The 20,170-nt window shown below is 38.1% G+C and overlaps 1 protein-coding gene across 7 annotated transcripts in view; it reads left to right on the top strand.

The window, feature by feature from the left end:
* Positions 1-20,170, top strand: part of AP-1gamma (adaptor protein complex 1, gamma subunit) — a 37,978-nt gene that overhangs the window by 6,938 nt on the left and 10,870 nt on the right. For 4 of the 7 annotated variants that reach the window (XM_034984310.2, XM_069509412.1, XM_069509417.1 and 1 more), the window contains exons 5-15: positions 1,580-1,818; positions 2,735-2,811; positions 7,535-7,552; positions 12,513-12,608; positions 13,028-13,354; positions 15,357-15,575; positions 15,770-15,928; positions 16,650-16,737; positions 17,287-17,434; positions 18,796-18,882; positions 19,455-19,587. In XM_034984310.2, the coding sequence (XP_034840201.1) occupies positions 1,580-1,818; positions 2,735-2,811; positions 7,535-7,552; positions 12,513-12,608; positions 13,028-13,354; positions 15,357-15,575; positions 15,770-15,928; positions 16,650-16,737; positions 17,287-17,434; positions 18,796-18,882; positions 19,455-19,587 (1,591 nt within the window). The remainder of the gene's footprint in view (positions 1-1,579; positions 1,819-2,734; positions 2,812-7,534; positions 7,553-12,512; positions 12,609-13,027; positions 13,355-15,356; positions 15,576-15,769; positions 15,929-16,649; positions 16,738-17,286; positions 17,435-18,795; positions 18,883-19,454; positions 19,588-20,170) is intronic. The other 3 variants (XM_069509415.1, XM_069509413.1, XM_069509418.1) reach the window with 1 other exon arrangement.

Below are 20,170 nucleotides of genomic sequence, written 5' to 3'. Positions count from 1 at the left end.
AATGGATAAATATTCATTGATTTAATAAAGAACTGACACAGTTAATGACTTAATGATTATGAAATATGGCATCGCAATCATTGTTTTTATGATTACTAGATGATGCCGGCGACTTCGTCTTCGTGGATTTAGTTTTTTGTTTAAATCCCGTAGGAACTGTTTGATTTTTTCCGTGATAAAAAGTAGTCCATGTACGTCTCTGCTCCAAATAAATGATGCCCAAGACTTCGTCCACGTGGATTTAGGATTTTTAAAATCCTGTGCAAACTCTTTGCTTATCCGATATTAAAAGTACGCGTAGCCTATGCAATCGGCATGCAAGATATTTGTGCACTAAATAGAGGATGCACACACTTTTAAAAATCCCGTGCGAACTCTGCTTTTCTAGCATAAAAGTAGCTTATGTCTCCGGGATGCCAGATATCTTTGTACCTACCAAATAGTTGATACCCAAGACTTTGTCCACGTATTTACGTTTTTGAAATTTCGTGGGATTTCTTTGATTTTTGGGGTAAAAGTAGCCTGGAGGATGCTACTCTGAAAAGGTACATACACACTACACACTCACTTTTGCACTTATAATATTAGTATGAATTACTTCTGTTTTTCCTTATAAATTCGAACAGTCATCGCATATAATTATGTATAACTTACGAGGTGCCTTCACGACACGCAAGTACGTTAACCCCCGACTAAATCCAACAACGTTAGAAGGTTATGAGGCGGTCTTGTTGACTGAGCGCACTTAATTACGTGATCCGATCTCGATTTTATATTGGCTATGTGCTTTAGTTACCTTGCCTTATTAACTACCCATATTAATAGCTCAACGGGTAAAGGAGTGGACTGAAAACCGAAAGGTCAATGGTTCAAACCTCGCCCGTTGCACTATAATTGTCGTACCTACTCCTAGCACAAGCTTGACGCTTAGTTAGGAGAGGAAAGGGGAATATTAGTCATTTAACATGGCTAATATTCTTTAAAAAAAAATTTTTAATGCGAAAGCTCGTAGCTGTAGTTTTAAGTTTACGTAATTCATTATCGATTACACATACTCAATCACCAATACATCTTAGAAATTCAACAACTGACCATCAAAAAGTGTACAATGGTACCCAGTTTGAATAAATGATTTGATTTTGAGTTTTAAAGTGTGCTTGTTAGTTAATATATTGCTTTCTTGCTCTGTCCCTCAATCACGTCGCAACGGAGCAACCGATTGACGTGATTTTTTGCATAAAGACCTGGAGAGTGACAGACTACTTTTTATCCCGGAAAATAAAAGAGTTCTCATGAGATTATCAAATACCTAAATCCACGTGGCCGAAGTCGTGGGCATCATGTAATCTCTTATAAAACAATTATTAGAAAATATGATCTTGAAAACTAATCCTGCACTTATCAAAACGCATTAGATTACGTTACGCGCAGTTTTTTTTGCGTTTAGCCCTAACTCACTTTTGCAACACCACCCTTTGTCACTAGACGCAAAAATGTTACAAGTAACTCGAGGAGAGTTGTAAATGTGTTTCTGCTATCAAACCTCTGCTAATTGCTAATATCGACATTGTTTCCACAGTGACCTCAACAGTAACACACAGTTCGTGGTGGGGCTGGCACTATGTACTCTCGGAGCGATCGCGTCACCAGAAATGGCACGAGACCTCGCCTCAGAGGTCGAGAGACTGATCAAATCCCCCAACGCGTACATCAAGAAGAAGGCAGCGTTATGCGCCTTCAGGATCATCAGACGTGTTCCCGATCTGATGGAGATGTTCCTGCCCGCGACCAGAAGCTTGCTAACGGAGAAGAATCATGGTAAGTTTTACAGCGTTTCCTCGTCTTCCCCGTAATACAGTAGAAGGCCGCGTTATGTGTCTTCAGGATCATCAGATGTGTTCCTGATCTGATGGAGATGTTCCTGCCCGCGACCAGGAGCTTGCTGACGGAGAAGAATCATGGTAAGTTTTATAGCGTTTCCTCTTCATCCCCGTAATACAGTAGAAGGCCGCGTTATGTGTCTTCAGGATCATCAGATGTGTTCCTGATCTGATGGAGATGTTCCTGCCCGCGACCAGGAGCTTGCTGACGGAGAAGAATCATGGTAAGTTTTATAGCGTTTCCTCGTCTTCCCCGTAATACAGTAGAAGGCCGCCTTATGTGTCTTGAGGATCATCAGTACACCACGCTGGCCATGTGCGCATTGGCAGACTACACGTCACACACTTTTGAGAACATATGGAGAACTCTCAGGTATGCAGGTTTCCTCACGATGTTTTCCTTCACCGTTAAAGCAAGTGAGCAACTTGTATACCAAGTCGTTAAGGCCTGAACAGATTTGGATTTATAGGGTAGTATCGCTAGAATCATTACAGGTGACACCTATAATTTTTTTGAAAAAAAAATCAATACGGCAGGGCAGTCTTTACAATCATAAATTTTGTCACAACAAAGTTAGCTAGAGCCTTGATAGCTCAACGGTTAAAGGAGCGGACTGAAAAACGGAAGGTCACCGGTTCAAACCCCCCCGTTGCACTATTGTCGTACCTACTCCTAGCACAAGCTTTACGCTTAATTGGAAGGGAAAGGGGAATATTAGTCAGCATGATAAACTTGGCTAATATTCTTTAAAAAAAACTACTGTCGCAAGTACATGTAACTCGTTCAGTTTTAATTAGCATTTAACTATAACCTGTAAGAACCGGTTAAGTACATTCCGCTATCTTGTCCACAGGCGTCCTTATCACCGGGGTGACGCTCATCACGGAGATGTGCGAAAACAGTCCCGACACACTCAACCACTTCAAAAAGGTAAACCAATTTCAATTCTATCACTTTCGGAATATGGTTCATTTTGTGTTGCTAGTAGCGTGTTAGTTGATTAACGATGTTTGAATAAAAGTGTGTTTGTTGATTGATTAGCTAATATTAATACGCTAAATATCGTATCATCGTGTTTTATAGTAAAAATCCGAAATCTGTATCTAATACTTGCTTCCCACGGTGCGTGATATTGCGAATGGACGTGAACCAGCCCGTACTTATGCACCATGGGAAAGGTATCGTCCGTGGTAGTGCAGACAAGGCTTTCGCGATGCGTCCGATTCGCGGCGAGTCGGTAACTTCAAAATTGCTTTGAATCTCAAGACCCTCACAGACTGACACGCACGATTGTAAGAGCTTATGCGGGGTGCGTGGATATACCTACTTGATCGTCTGCCCGTGCGGGATAATCCGCAGAATCACTCACCGTGGGAACTCGGTATAAGAAGAACGCAAGCGTAATGACGAATTATCAATTCATATGGAAATGACAACAAGTAAATGGCATTTTCATACATTTTAATCTGAAGGTTCCAGTACACATTAGCCCAATACGTTCGGCAAGTGCCGGCTGATGTAAACGTTATTTCAGAATTGCGCTAAGGTTCGGTGCGTAATGTTTTTACGAAAACCTATAGAAGTAAATGTACACCTAGTGGGCCTGAACACGTTTGGCGAATGCATTGGCTGAGTGTGATGCGTCAATGTGTACTAGGCATATTATGTTGTTATCTGTTAGGTACATCGGTACGGTATATCATTGCGGCCTCTTTACATTCACCCTAGTTGTTCGCGTTCCCTGTCGCGCGAATGAATATTAATTATGATAACGTTAACTGCTACAGTTTCACTGCTACGTTGTTATATAATCAACTGCCTATACATTCACTTATTAGATCGTAAAGCTACGTTGCAGTTTACCAAATTATATGCATAAAAATGCAAAAAAACACGACTGCCTTGCCAAAAATCGACCAAAAAAAGTAAAAAAACACGATACAGCCGCCACATTACTTTTTTTTCAAAAAATATTTAGCCATTGAACTAGGGATGATACCTATACGGATTCTAATCCCATACATCCAACTCTGTTCAGGCATTTTAAGAGCATTTTTAGTTTTTTACGGTTGAATAAATTAACTCATACAGGGTGTAACTAGAACGCTAGTAAAAACTAAGCATAATTGTTATACTACCTAACCACAATCCAATACCAATAATCATTTGCGTCAATTCCTAGTTTTAGTGATTCAGTATTTTTAAAACCCGCAATGTACCTATACCGTGCAAAACTCGGGTCAATGCTCACGCCTACGACGCGGCATTTACTCCGATTAACCTACTTACGCAACGTTCGTTGACCTCTAGCGTCAGTCAGATGTTTTATGTTATATTGTAAACTTTTATAATTTATAGGATTTTTAAAGGATTTTTTCGCGTTTTTTTTTATGGTGTTCGTTTTCGCTAGAGCTCTGGTTACACCCTGTACAAAAAAAACATGAAATATTACACTCCTTTTTTGGGCAGTTGTATAATAATACTAAAACTGTAAAAATATTTAGGTCTAGTTGGAGCTTTTATATTTTTCCCAATTTATCAAAATGATATAAGAATAGACATAGGTACTTTATGAATCGCCTAATTTTTTTAAATCTGTATTTAAATTAACAGAACTTCATACAAACAAATATTCCAAACTAAAAAGGCAAAAGCTTTTTAAAATTATAAGTATTTGTTTAATTACGATTACATAAAGCAATCTTGTTAAATAAATTATAGTTTCTTTACACGTAAACAAGTACCTCGGTGTTCGTTTAAAAATAAATTCATGAATCTCACTCGAATATTGATCGATCTCGTTAGACGGGTTTATATCAAAAGAAATTGCCAGTCAAGTTTTAAATGGAGGCAGGCGTGCTTGGAATTCTCAAACACTTTCGCAGAAATAAATCCCCTTTGAATTAATGAATGAATAAGACCCCTTGGGATACTTGGTATAATTTACTTAGTATAGGTACATACTAAATACTACGTAGGTTTTCGTTATGGTACGGCTCCGCTATCCAGATTCGGCAAATGATTCGTGACATCGCGGATTGTTTGGTCAACGGCAATCGTATCGTTCCGCACATTCGCGCTAACGCGAATAAGCTAGTCTAAATATATAGAAGGAAAAGCTGACTGACTGACTAACTGACTGGTCTGTCAACGCACAGCTCAAACTACTGGACGGATCGGGCTGAAATTATGCTTGAAGATAGCTATTGTGACGTAGACATCCGCTAAGAATGAATTTTTGAAAATTCAACTAAAAGAAATTTGGTAGTTAACGCGGACGAAGTCGCGGACATAAGTTAGTATTTGTATAATAAGGTTTTGTACGATAAGAAAGGAGGTAAACATAATACATATAATGTAAATATGGCACGCTATGTTATATACGAGTACGTCACGCGGTGGTTGTTATCTTGCCTGAGCACGCCTGATAGCGATCGCTTATCGATATGCATTGTTTGATTTGATTTCTTTTATTAGTGATATACCATACATCTCGCTCCAAAATTCTTTCAATCTCTCTGTTTCTTATATCTTATCAAAATTTGTTTTGTCCTGTTTTAGTATTAGTCATATCTAATGAGTACCTAAGATAAAACTAGCTTTTGAAGATTTATAGGGTATTTTTTTATGTAATAAAGCGGGAAAGCATAACCTGAAGGTTTTTTTGAACAGACTTCAAAAAAAGGAGGAGGTTCTCAATTCGTCAGAATCTTTTTTTTTAAATTTAATGTTTGATTTTTTGGCAAGTCTGATATAGTGTCATTATTGATTTAAATTAATATGAACCGTAACGTACGCTGCAAATCAAGGGACTACAATCACGAATTAGAGAAACGTTTACTTAGAGCGATCATGCACTCATCCGATCATAAGCTTCATGTCAAAAATACGGTTCACCCTTACGGCGGTTACGCACTCATCCGATCCGAGTCCGTGAAAATACGTTCCTTTTTGTTTTGTATGGTAGCTCATGACATATGTCGTAGATGTTTTTTATATCCGTATTTTATAAATATCCTTTTATAGTATATATAGAAGACTAGACTAAAATCGTACTTTTGAAATGACATTTGACACATAGGGTAAAAATGGCGAGCGAGTTCTATACGAACTAGTTGGTCTCTCCGAACAAAAATCGTGTTCTCTTGATTTATAATATGGGTAGTGATGTTACGAGAAAACGTCAAATGACGCCACTGAAGCAGTCTATTATGTAGAATAAGATGACGTGGTTTTCGTAGAAGGTATTTAAGACACCGTGACATCGCTTTCTAGCGGTGCCGTCACTATACGGCCGCTCTTTGAGGGCACCGCTATCCTAGAGCTGACGACGAGAAACTACAAATTGACTAATGCGTTACTTAGCTAGATGCTTGCCACTAACGGTCGAAATTGATATCAATCTATCTGTAATCTGTCGATAAATTTTAGTTATTTGTTATTTTGCCATTTAGTCTTTTTTGACAAATAACATTGCTAATAATGACATAATAGTGCGATAAAGCTATCTTGGCGTGTGGTGAAAATCGGAACTAACGTTGCCGTCAAGTGTCCCCTTTAAGTTTAATTATTCTAAGCATTTGTTCTCTAACAGCGCCCCCCTGTCAATGTCATTCAAGTGCCAAGAGAGCCTTGTCGCACTGTAGTAGGTACGGTACACTCATATTACATAGTTTTCGTACTCGGTGATGAGTAAGACAGAAAATACAAAACGCAAGAGAGTAAAAGAAATAGCGCTCTACGAATGTTACCCAAGAGTAGTAATTTTAAGACTTCACTTTAGATACGCATGTAACGTATCTACCTACTTCTTATTTACATACATATGTATTATATAAAATGTGAAGAAACTTATCGACAAATTACAGACGGATTGACTGTATGATTAATTTCGCCCGTAACTCTTTGCTAAAGAAGCATCTTGGTATTTGCGTACCTACCCGAAATTTACATTTAATTTTATTAATAGGGTCTTGGGCTTCTTGGTCTTGGTCTTTTTGTATAGCGGTATAGTTTATGGGATCTAATCCCATAAATTCATTATTAAAGAGAATAATTTTAAAAAGTCATGATTTTTTATTCATTTTTAAAATAATTAATTATTAACGTCACGCTGTCCGGAAAGCGATTAATAATGTCACTTTGCTTAAACGACAAATATTTTTCAATGTAAAACATAAAAATTATATTCCCGCAGAAATTACTCTATTTTTATGTTAGAAAATTGAAAAAAGTTGTCGTTTACGGTTTGTGACTTAATTATTTACCTCCCGTACAGCGTGACGTTCATGTTAAAATAAATAAAATCATGATTTTTTAAAATTATCCTCTTTAATAATGAATCGTAGCCCCATAAACTACCGCTATACAAAAACTCACTTCATTACTTTTATTACTACAGTCTAACATCCGTACTCAGAGTCGCTTAATCGTTACTTAAGTTTAGTTAAAACGAGACAGAGCTATATCTCTCACATAAATCTGTCTCGTTTAACTCAATCTTAAGTAATGATTAGCGACTCTGAGTACGGCTGCAAGACCCTATTGAAGCCGATTAACTGTTACATTTTTATTGTTTTGTGTATATACATTTTTGTGAAGTAAGAAATAGTGTACAAAAATACTAATGCTATTCGTTTGTGTTGTCCCGTAGGAGAGCGGACAGCGCGAGGTAATCACAACCGCTGATCCCTTGCACTATGATTTAGCCTGTTGACTTTCAAATTACAACTCTATCCCCTACACAGAAGGGTTATTTTAGAAAAGCTTTTAACAGTGGTGTATTAGGTTTGCTATTTGGGGTGACAGTTCAAATATTTGTTTAAAAGGAATTGTAACACTTTGCCTAGGTTACTATAGATCACCGCCCACTACACAATGATGCTAAGACAACCAATGGATATTATGTGGGATTACTAACCTCAACTAAAATGCTTGCGGGGCAAGTGTAACGCAGGCAAGAATGCGGGGCTAACGGGGAGCAGTTAGGTGGGGTAAAATCATAAGTGCAAACTAACATTGAAGAAAATTAACAAAGGTGGTTTAAAAATTTTTGGAGCTTTGGACTTGATATCCCTCGATCCATTTAAACTTTTAATATGGATAATAATATCCTTGCAAATATTTTAGGATGTTTTAATTTTGCTGTGGGCTTCTTCATAAAGCAGAACGCGTTTGAAACCTTTTGAAAACAACTATTGAAATTCAAAATGTGTTCAAAATATGAAATTCAGCTTTGTATAAAATATGATTTTGACTTTTAGGCACTGTCGTCGGTTTCATACTTTATTGTAATACGTAGTAATGCAGGGAATTAATTAACCGGAGATCTTTTAGAGAGTAAATAAAATGACCGGACTTGAATGCCTATTATCCTCACTAATAGAAGTTTCTCCCCTATCCAAGTTCGATTGTAGTAATCATTGACTTCTAATAGTAGTTATAGACGAGGGCTCACAAGCGAATTGAAATCGTTCAAGTGCCCCGTTTTGCACACAGACACAATATTATATATATACACTATCTATGTTTCTTATTACGAAACGTAAAAAAAAGTTTTATGATATCAACAACTTCAGTTTATTATAAACTCATAAATAATCTCGTAAATAAAGTTTAATAACTATTGCAAAATATTTATATTTCAGAACTTTTGTAATCAGTACCCTTATTATAAATGCGAATGTGTGTTTGTTTGTTGGTTTGTCCTTCAATCACGTCGCAACGGTGCAACGGATTGACGTGATTTTTTTGCATTGGTATGGATAAAGACCTGGAGAGTGACATAGGCTACTTTTTATCCCGGAAAAATGAAAGAGTTCCCAAGGAATTTTTAAAAAACCTAATTTTTAACGCGGACGAAGTCGCGGGCATCAGCTAGTTGACAATAAATTTAAAATATTAGAATTTTTCAAATGACAACAAAAATATTTATTCTAATGTAAAACACCTAAGCAATAAGTCTAAAAATTTGAGTAATTATAGAAATAAGCTTTTTGGCTGATATTTTTCGGGCCGCATTTGAAGCACTGATTTCATTTCTTGAGCATTTTATTTCAATGGTAGTAATACTGTGGTAATACCGCCTCTGCAGGGCACTAACCTGCTACACATTGTCTAGTGTAGAATGAGAACATAAGGTCAATCTGTCAGGCTTGTATAGTGGGCGGGAACATTGTTCGTACTAGACTATTGTCAACAGGCTAAATCAAACACTCGCATGAATGTATAACTATTGTGATGGATATTTGATACGTTCGGTATTATATGTACAGTAGGCTGTTCGGAAGTCTTACAGTCCATTAACGGTGAACTTTGAGTCGCGACCTTTTCTACAACCTAGACTATATTGTTGATATATCTAAACCCAAAGATATGCTATTCCTTTAAAATGTGATTCCAGTAACCATTTACTTGACAATTTTGGTTGTTCCTTACAAAATTAACTTTCACTGTGATTACAAACTATGATATTTTTATATTGGTTGAATTCATGGTATTCTGAACTAGCCTATATTATTTTATTTTTATTTTTATTTATACATTTTAGTCTACACCATAAAGAACCTCGTCATCAGTATGAAACTGAGCCATTCCCATTACAGTCCTCTTGGAAATTGTTGGCGTGCGGCCAGTAAAGACCCGATAGCAGTCCTCTGTAGTGAAATTATTTCTTCAGTAAAGTAGCAAATTACGAGCCAGTGGAAGAAAAGTAAATTACCGTTTTATTTTAACTAAAAATATAATTAAGTATTATTATTATTTATCCGTATCTAATCCATATATTCATTATTGTTGCGCAAATGACTATGACGAAATAAACTCTCCAATAAATTGCACTTTGAGTTTTTTAGACACTTTTGCACTTCAGGTCGTAGGTATATCTATCTTTTATGTAACAATGACCTCCGACCATCTTGATAATGTGACCTTAACGTAACGTAATGGATAGCATAATGCGGACATTTTAAACGAGGCCTCCCCTTTTAGTTATTTTTTTTCCCGAATAAGGGCTTTCAGAAATATGTAGCATTTTATATTGCCATTATTATAACATAGTAAAGCTCTTCTAATTTTTCATCTTTTTAACATCTTTTTGGTATATTAAAAATAACCTTTTTTTATTTTAACAATATTGTAGCGCGCTCCATCTTAGGCTACAACATCACTTGTCACCAGTGGCCCTACCGCGGTTGTTTGACAGCTACAATGTCACGATCGCAATCATCTCTGATTGGTTAATGCTAGCTCACTGTTGGCCATAATGCATTGTTGCAACAAGAATCGCACAAATTCAGCCAATCAGAACAATTGAGATTGTAATAATGATTGATGCAGGTTTTAGACAATCGCCCTACAGGTCTGATCGCAGCCAAGCGCTAGTCTATAAATTAAAAAAAAAACTTTAAAATTCAATCATTTTATGACTACACCTTACCACACAAGTAACAATGGATAGAAGTAGTTTGGAAATTAAGGACCTAGTTTCTCCTTTCACCAAAGGTTGCCTGGTAGAGATTGCTGTGAGCAATAAGGCCGCCTTTGCATACAATAATTTTTTTAGTTTTAGTTTCTTTATTTTGGTCATGTTATGTAATATTTTTTATGTGCAATAAAGTATTTCTATCTATCTATCTATCTAAGGAAAAAATGCAAATTTTGTAGAAAAGTTTTAGTGAATAAGTTCTAGACTTTTAAATATAAGTATTTACCAATCTTATCTGTTCTGTCAATATTTTACTTAGTAGTCATCGTCATCATCTAAAACCGATAGACGTCAACTGCTGGACATAGGTCTCTTATAAGGACTTCCACACGCCACGGTCTTGCGCCGCCTAAATCCAGCGGCTCCGTCCGTCCACCTAGTGGGCACTACTTAGTAGTACTTGTTGACGAATGTTGCTAAGTAACTTATCGGCAGATTACAGATAAGATTGATTACTTTATTAACTTTGGCCGTTACAAAAAATATTAAATGGACTGTTATAAAATGGACTGTAAGTCTTTCCGCTTATATAACTCTGGTGGAAGCATTTTAAATAGCTTAATGGATCTTATTTAAGGATGTATTACAACATAATAAATAATAAAAAAACACATTTATTAATCGACCTATATTACATTACACAAGTAAATGGTATCATAGAACTTTAAAACTTAATTTTCTTACCGTATTTAGTTTTTTATTTTATAAACAAAGTTAGGTAGTTCGAATTTAGTATAATATTGGAGCCGATTCTCTTGTACACAATCTCTAAACTAAACTAAATTAACAGGTCTAAATTTAGTGCTATCCTTTTCCGCAAGCAACATTATGAAAGGGATAGCAATAGATTTAGACGTGCCATTTTAGTTTAGTTTAGAGATTGTGTACAACGGAATTAGCCACATTATTTATTTATTATAAACTTTTAAAACTACTAAGTACTAACACACTGTCACTATAACCCCAGTTTGAGATTCTAGTACCAAGTAGAATCCATAAAATCACAAGTTTGAATACGCACAAACCATGTGACTAATTATGCATTTGCGAATATAGGAGGGTATAGTATGTATAGAATAAAATTATTGTAATTTAGTTTTTTTCCCTTCAGTATATATTTGATGGACGTATGGCCTTTGTGTATGTGGACCATCCATTAATTACGTCTCACGTTTATAGGGAGAAAGGGGATAATATGATAGTAACAACCTTTGTGATGGGACGTGCTATATTAAATCTATTGTATTGCGAAATTACTTAGCTCACAGCACTGACGCAATGTCGTCTATTTATCGGTCTTTTCTATACTATTATATAAAGAGGTAATGTCGTTAATTTTGTTTGTAGGGGGTAATCTTTGGAACTACTGAACCGATTTTAAAAATTCTTTCACCAGTAGAAAGCTACATTATTCCTGAGTGACATAGGCTATACGGGATCTTTAAAAACCTAAATCTACGCGGGCGAAGCCGCGGGGATCAGCTAGTCGGATATATTTTGAAGAGTGTAAAGGGAAGTTTCCAAATAACCACAGATTAGAGAAAATATTCTGCCTTCCTGGTTGTATTTGGGATATATCATTACTGTCCATCCACAGCGTGGAAGCTATCTCTGTACTAAATTTCGCCAAAATCCGTTAAACGGATTTGCCGTGAAAGGCTAGCGGACAGACAGACACTTCACATTTATAGTGTTTAAGTACTTATGGATGAAAATTTAGTTCTTGAGACTTGAGAAAGATCAAAAACTGTGAAATTAGAATGTCGTTATTAATGAATGGTCCCCAATTTTAATATTTTCTTTATTTCTTCTATTTTCTTATTTAGTCTACGTATTTGCCTGAAGTATTTGGTCCTGTGTAAATATAAATAACTATAATTACAGTACGCGGTCGAAAGTGATGAACATCGGCTTTTAGAATGACATTTCATTTTTGTAGAGCGTTGTCTCTGTCACTTATATCCATATGACGCTTAGTCGGTTTCAACGACCGAGACAGTGCTCTACAAATTTGCTGTCTCCTTCTAAAGATCGATGTTCATCACTTTTGGCCGCGTACTGTACTAAGCTTTTCATGTCTTGTGTGCATTTGGGATGAATCTTGAGATCATTTATGAGACAACTAAGTTGTGATGTGAAATTCTAGATTGTGCCGAACCTGGTGAGAATATTGAAGAACTTGATTTTGGCGGGTTACTCGCCCGAACATGACGTCAGCGGTGTATCGGACCCATTCCTTCAGGTACTATTTTTAATACAATACATGAAAATATGAATCCTAGATAGAATCAGACTATTCAAAATATACTAAACACATGTACAAACCCCCAATTTAGCAACTTTTAGTCTAAAATTTGTATAGATACCTTTCAAGATTAAAATAGACATTATAATATAAATTCTAGATGCGGGAGGGGTGACTGTTGTCACAAATTGCCAACTCACTGAGCTCTCGCGTCACGTCATCACATAACCGCACCACTCAACTACCGCAGGAATCTACCCAGTTATGCGTTATGCCTGTAGCAATAATAATTCACTACATAATTATGTTTTAAATACAGATACCTAAAGTAAAAATCGTCCAAGAATTAAGTGAAAAAATATGTAAAAAAAGTATATCTATGGGCCTCGCCACTATAGATGAACAAAATGTTTCAGGTTAAAATCCTCCGCCTACTTCGAATACTCGGCAAAAACGACGCCGAGGCGTCCGAAGCGATGAACGACATCCTCGCCCAAGTCGCCACCAACACCGAAACCAGCAAGAACGTAGGCAACACCATCCTATACGAGACTGTCCTATCCATCATGGACATCAAATCCGAGAGCAGTCTCAGAGTACTAGCCATCAATATCCTGGGAAGATTCCTGCTCAACAATGACAAGAATATACGATACGTGGCCTTGAACACGTTGCTAAGAACTGTGCATGTGGACACATCGGCCGTGCAGAGACATCGGACCACGATATTGGAGTGTTTGAAGGTAAGAAACTATTATAATAATAATCTCCTTTAGTTTCATCAGGCTGGGCTATCAATCCCCTTCAGAAAGAGGGAGAAAGTGAGAGAGAGAGAGAGAGAGAGAGAAAGAGAGAGAGAGAGAGAGGTAGAGATACAAAGAGAGAGATAAGATTTTGTGCGATAGAAAGAGGCGTTTGTTAAACATTAGACTGCAGTGCTGTGCGAGCTGAAATGCACTTATTGCGTCGACACAAGAGTCGCGTTTTATTAAACAAGCGACTCTGCGGAGTGAACCTTCCTATAAGATACTTATTAAGTATTTTGTTGTTTAATTTGGTAAAAATTCGTGATAAAAGACTGTTAGGGCTGAGCATACCCACGGACCAAATGGAGCAGAGTATTTTTGAAAACAACTCTAACTCAGCTTACTTACTTTGAAACGGTATATATCGTTGTGTGTTGCACTGTAGATGGAAGTTAGGCAATGGTTGATAACAGAAGAGTTTTTCTAAAAGATTTCCTCATATTTGAAACTTTTTTAGAATAATAATTCTCGGTCAGTATGCAATGTAAAATCAAAGAAATCCAAAACCTGGTCAAGCCATATTATCTATCAAACAAACGTGCTACCTCGCGTTTGGTATCATATGTCAATTCAATCATTGCCAATTGATTCCTTTTGCTCTGACTCATATGAATGATATTAGATTTCTTAGTACTTGCAATAACGATAACCTTCATATAGCATTCTACAAAAATGTCTTCGACTTTCCTTGTTCGGATTATTTTATTCCAATACAATCAATTGATATCACATAAATTAAATTTAAGCAACCACACATGAATCTGCGTCGATCTATAAGTACGCGACAGGTCAAAATGGATGGCAATCGGGGAAGTAACGCCTCGCACACCCGCACAGACCTCGCTAACACGGTGCGGGCGAGCGCGGATGACGTGCGGGTGTGCCCCTGCCTCATACCCCGATTGCCATCTCAACCAGTTGCGGACTATATAATATGTTTTGAATATAATGTACGTGTGAATTAATTTCTATGCAAATCCAAAATATATTCTTATTGGGTAGTACCAGGTAGCCATGGTTTTTCTAGTCCCCAATCTAGGATTCTCTGTGCTAGGATGAGCCAGTCTTAATACTTCCAAAAAATGTTTTCTCTCAACTCTTGTTCCCATAACTGCCTCCTATAAATATACCACTCAAAGATACGTTCTAGGTGTTAGGTCTTAAGGGGACTCAGTTCGGTGCTTTCTCCATACAAACGTAGGAGGGAAAATACAACAATATTCGATATTGTACGCACAAAACTAAGAATTATATTGATTTATCTCGTCATTATCTAGGTTCAATGATATCTAAAACATTGAAAAAAATATTGATTTAAAAGTTACGAGCCTCAAAAGATTCCTATTTTAACACTAAATTTATGACAACTTTGGGCGTAAATAAATAAGATTAGGGATATGAAAATTCTAAAACAATTTATCATTAGACGTAGTTTATTTATTCATTAGTTGAAATAACTTTACTTTGCAAACATAAATTCAGTAGTTTTTTCTCAAAAATACTTTTCCTAAACCTTTTTCGCGCGCTTGATTTCAGTGACAATCATCGTGCCTCTCAACTTTCTCATACAATGTCAAGTGAAAAGCAAACACGTTACCCACGTGCGCTGCCAATTTCGATCGAGCGTCCTGCGTCACCTTAAAGAATCTTCATGGATGCCATAGAGAACATTAATTTTAGCAGTTTGTTGTACAAAAATCTCTTCAAAAGGTACCCAAGGCATGTACAGTACGCGACAGAAAGTACCTAATGCACATCGACATTTAGAAGGAGATAGCGGATTTGTATGGCGTTGTCCCTGTCATTTAGACCGACAGAACGTCATATAGGTATGAGTGACAGAGACAACGCTCTACAAAGCCGAAGCTGATGTACATTACGTTCTGCCGCGTACCTGACTGAAGTGACTATAATTGAAGAACCAACACCTTTGTTACAGGACCCAGATGTATCAATACGGCGTCGAGCCATGGAACTGTCATTCGCACTCATCAACGGACAGAACATCCGAGCAATGATGAAGGAACTGCTGGCCTTCCTAGAGAGATCTGACGCGGAGTTCAAGGCTCACTGCTCAAGCGCCATGGTGTTGGCTGCTGAGAGATACGCGCCCTCCAGCAAGTGGCATCTCGACACGCTGTTCCAGGTCTTGCTGAAGGTAACACAGCTCTTGCACTAAATTTTGATGACCTCTCTGGTGTAGTGGTAAGCACTGTGGTCTTATTAGTGGGGGTCCCAAGTACGGTTCCTGGCAGGGTTTGGAATTTTATAATTTCTGGTCTGGTCTGGTCATCTGGTGGGAGGCTTCGGCCGTAGCTAGTACATATAATAATGTTTGTCACTACATTCCAGGCAGGCAACTATCTGCGGGACGACACAGTGTCCAACACTATACAGATAGTATCGGCGGCGCCAGGGGAGAGACAGGCGTATGCTTCAATGCGGCTGTGGACGTCTCTAGAACGATCGGCCGTGTGTGCCGATGCCACTGAGAAGCAACCACTCATACAGGCAAGTGTCACCACATATAGATAGTATTTGCGGCGCCAGGGGAGAGATAATTTCAAACCCCTATTTCACCCCCTTAGGGGTTGAATTTTCAAACATCCTTTCTTAGCGGATGCATACGTCATAATAGCTATCTGCATGCCAAATTTCAGCCCGAACCGTCCAGTAGTTTGAGCTGTGCGTTGATAGATCAGTCAGTCAGTCACCTTTTTTAACCAACTTCAAAAAAAGGAGGTTCTCAATTCGACTATGTTTTTTTTTGTTACGTGATTACTCCGTCAATTATGAACCGATTTTGATGACTATTTTTTTGTTTTAATTTGGTGAAGATCTGATGAATATCTTCGGAGATGGAGAACGGAACTCCTCAATGGATAAGAGTAAATTGCTCGCGATCAGTGTAATAGCTTTGTAAACTGTACGGTTTTAACCAGGCATAGTATATTTGTAACCGACTTCAAAAAAGGAGGAGGTTCTCAATTCAAATGTAGGTTTTTTTTGTTAGTTTGTTACGCGATTTGGAGATATTAATTGTTTTTTTGTTAGTTTGTTACGCGATTTGGCGGAGGCCAAAGAAGCGATTTTGATGATTCTTTTTTGTTTGGTAGGTCATCTTTTTAACCGACTTCAAAAAAAGGAGGAGGTTCTCAATTCGTCAGAATCTTTTTTTTTTTTAATATATTTAGATTCAGACTCGTACTTAAGGCTACTGTTATGTTTGCAGGTGGCGGCGTGGACGATCGGCGAGTACGGCGATATGTTGGTATCGGAGGCCAGCAACGCGATATCCATGGTCGACGACGATGGCGTCGGTGAGACTTAACTTAAATTATTATCTATCAAGAAAACCAAAATTACTATGGCTTAGTTGTGGTCAACAATTACATGTCAAAGAATAACCTATGAAAAATATCAGTTTTTAGGGTTCCGTACCTCAAAAGGAAAAACGGAACCTTTATAGGATCACTTTGTTGTCTGTCGGTCTGTCAAGAAACCTACAGGTTACTTCAATTCTCGTTAACCTGGAACCGTGAAATTTGGCAGTTAAGTAGGTCTCATAGCTGACATCCGGGAAAAATCTGAAAACCGTGAATTTAAGGTTAGATCACACAAAAAAAATTAAATTGTGGTCATGAACTAATAGTTTGTATTTTAAACTTTCGAAGTGGGATAACTATATCTAGTGGGGTATCATATGAAAGGTATTCACCTGTGCATTCTAAAACAGATTTTTATTTATTTTTATGTATCATAGTTTTTGAATTATCCTGCAAAAAAAAATGTCGAAAAAATACGACTAGTACGGAGCCCTCGTTGCGCGAGCCTGACTCGCACTTGACCTGTTTTTTATTTTATTTCAGACGACTTCACCCGTCCATCGGAAGAGTATGTCATAGACGTATACCAGAAGTTGTTATGGTCCACACAGCTATCCATTACCACCAAGGAGTACTTATTACTTTCCCTGGCCAAACTCTCCACACGGTTCACCACGCGACCCAGTCAGGAGTGAGTGAAGAATGCTTTTTTTTATTTATTATTATAGATGCTTGATATGCTTACAGCTAGTGCCAAAGCGCATTACAAGTTAGACTTATGACTAATAACTTATACTATTCGAACAAATACACAAAGGTTCTTATAAGTCTTAATTGAACTGTATCTAAGGCTGAGATCTATAGAGCGCAGATTGAGTTAAAACGAGACAGATTTATGTGAGGCCAGCAACTCTAACTTAGAAATACTACAGCGATATCAAAATTCAGTCTTTCGCACAATACTCAATGCCCCGTGGTTTACCAAAACAACAGAAATACACGAATATATTGCAATGCCCACAATTAAAGAAGAAATAAATATTAATGCAAAGAAACACAAGGCCAGGCTTGAAGTCCATGCAAATAGTCTGGCAGTGTCACTTACCACATGCAGCAGAGTTAGTAGGCTGAAAAGAGTCACAGTAGACGAACTGTCATGTACACATTAAAGCCAGCGAAAGCATTATGAGAAGAGTTTCTTGATGTAGTGACCTTCTCTCAACCTTGAATGCACTCATAAAAATCTGATAAAAGACCATCCAATGACTGATTGCAGATAGCTTTGAAATATCAAAAAAAAAAAAAATGTGAGAGAGGCACGGATTCAAAACGTCACGAACATTTCAGTTCGTGCTTCACCGTGCCGTGTTCATACACGGACGTCACTCGGTGAAACATAAACTGCTTCACATAAAATGTTCGTGATGTTTGGGATTCGTGCCTCGTCCACGTGTCGTACGTGGCACGGCCCGCGCCCGCCACGTGCATAAATCATCCCTAACTGCGATCACGCACTCATTTTCCGAATCCGTGATAATACGGATATAAAAAAAAATCTACGACATATGTCATAAGCTCCCATACAAAACAAGGAGCAACGTATTTTCACGGACTCTGATCGGATGAGTGCGTAAACGCCGCAAGTCTTCACTTTTTAAGATACGAATGACTATGAGCTCTACCTATCTCGAGTTTATAATATCATCGAACCTTTCTAATGACTGCATAAGCTGTGTAGCCTAGTCGTTAGGATGTCCGCCTTCTAATCGGAGGTCGGGGGTTCGATCCCGGGTACGCACCTCTAACTTTTCGGAGTTATGTGCGTTTTAATTAATTAAATATCACTTGTTTTAACGGTGAAGGAAACCTGCATGGTATAGAGTTCTCCATAATGTTCTCAAAGGTGTGTGAAGTCTACCAATCCGCACATGGCCAGCATTGGTAGACTATGGCCAAACCCTTCTCACTCTGAGAGGAGACCCGTGCTCTGTAGTGAACCGGCGATGGGTTGATCATGATTCATTTCTAATGACAGTGGTTATTTTGTTTCAGCAAAATCCGCGTCATCATTGACACGTTCGGTTCCCACATCCACATCGAGCTGCAGCAGAGAGGGGTTGAGTTGTCACAGCTGTATAAGTAAGTTCCTACACCCATACAGTTTTTTAGTTGTATATTTAAAGGCCGGTACGCTTAGTATAAGATTTTACTTCTCACAGCAGACACATACTGGTCATCATCATAATCATCATCAACCTATTTACCTCCACTGCTGGACAAAGGTCTCTTGTAGAAACTTCCACATGCCACGGTCTTGATGGGCCGCCTGAATACAGCGGCTCCCTGCGACTTGTCTGATGTCGTCTGTCCACCTAAAGTGGGGTCTTCCAACGCTGCGCCTGCCGGTGCAAGGTCGCCATTCCAGCACCTTGGGAGCCCAACATCTATCGGGTTTCTGAACTATGTGCCCTGCCCATTGTCACTTCAGCTTTACAACCCGTTGTTATTGCGCTGGAACCATGTCTCATTAACATCGAAATGACGTCATTCTGACGTCAGCCGAAATAAAAATAGATCATCAGCAATAAATTTTGTACTGATAGCTCGAAACTTCAGTCTAGTGCTGACTTCACTAAAATGGCGGCCACGCTCATTAGCAATTCGCGGGGTACTTATAGGTCCAAATAAATGAACCATGATTTGTTATCTAGACAATACGCGCACTTACGACCGGCGTTGTTGGAGCGGATGCCGCCCATGGAGGCCGCGACTGCGACGGACAGGGAACGAGACGACAGCGACACGGAGGGTGAGCAGCCACAGACGAACATACAAACTGAACAGGTAATTTTTATAGTGTTTTTACCTACACTTCAAGGAAATCTAAATATATAAAAGGAAAAGGTGACTGACTGACTGACTGACTGATCTATCAAACGCACAGCTCAAACTACTGGACGGATCGGGCTAAAATTTGGCATGCAGATAGCTATTATGACGTAGGCATCCGCTTAGAAAGGATTTTTGAAAATTCAACCCCGTAAGGGAGTGAAATAGGGGTTTGAAATTTGTTTACTCCTCGCGGATGAAGTCGCGAACATAAGCTAGTTTCTAAATAATTTCAAATACATATCAAAAATTGTGGACTGGCAGGATTTGAAGCTGCGTCTCCTGGGTTCGCGCCCGACTGAGTGAACATACATATCACAAATTTCGTCACTGGCAGCAAGCGAACCGTGGATTAGCGGTCAAGGCGTTGGGCGCGATCCCAGGTTTTAAATGTTTTCTTGGATAAATAAAATGTTTATCTGTCTATCACTACCCGTATAAATGCGAAAGTGTGTTTATTTGTTGGTTTATTGGTTTGTTAGTTTGTCCTTCAATCACGTCGCAACGGTGCAACGGATTGACGTGATTTTTTGCATGG

The sequence above is a fragment of the Maniola hyperantus genome, chromosome 3 (assembly GCF_902806685.2).
Source record: "Maniola hyperantus chromosome 3, iAphHyp1.2, whole genome shotgun sequence".
Taxonomy (NCBI): domain Eukaryota; kingdom Metazoa; phylum Arthropoda; class Insecta; order Lepidoptera; family Nymphalidae; genus Maniola; species Maniola hyperantus.
Note: the sequence above shows the minus strand (reverse complement) of the source record. Positions and strands in the feature narration are given on the sequence as shown.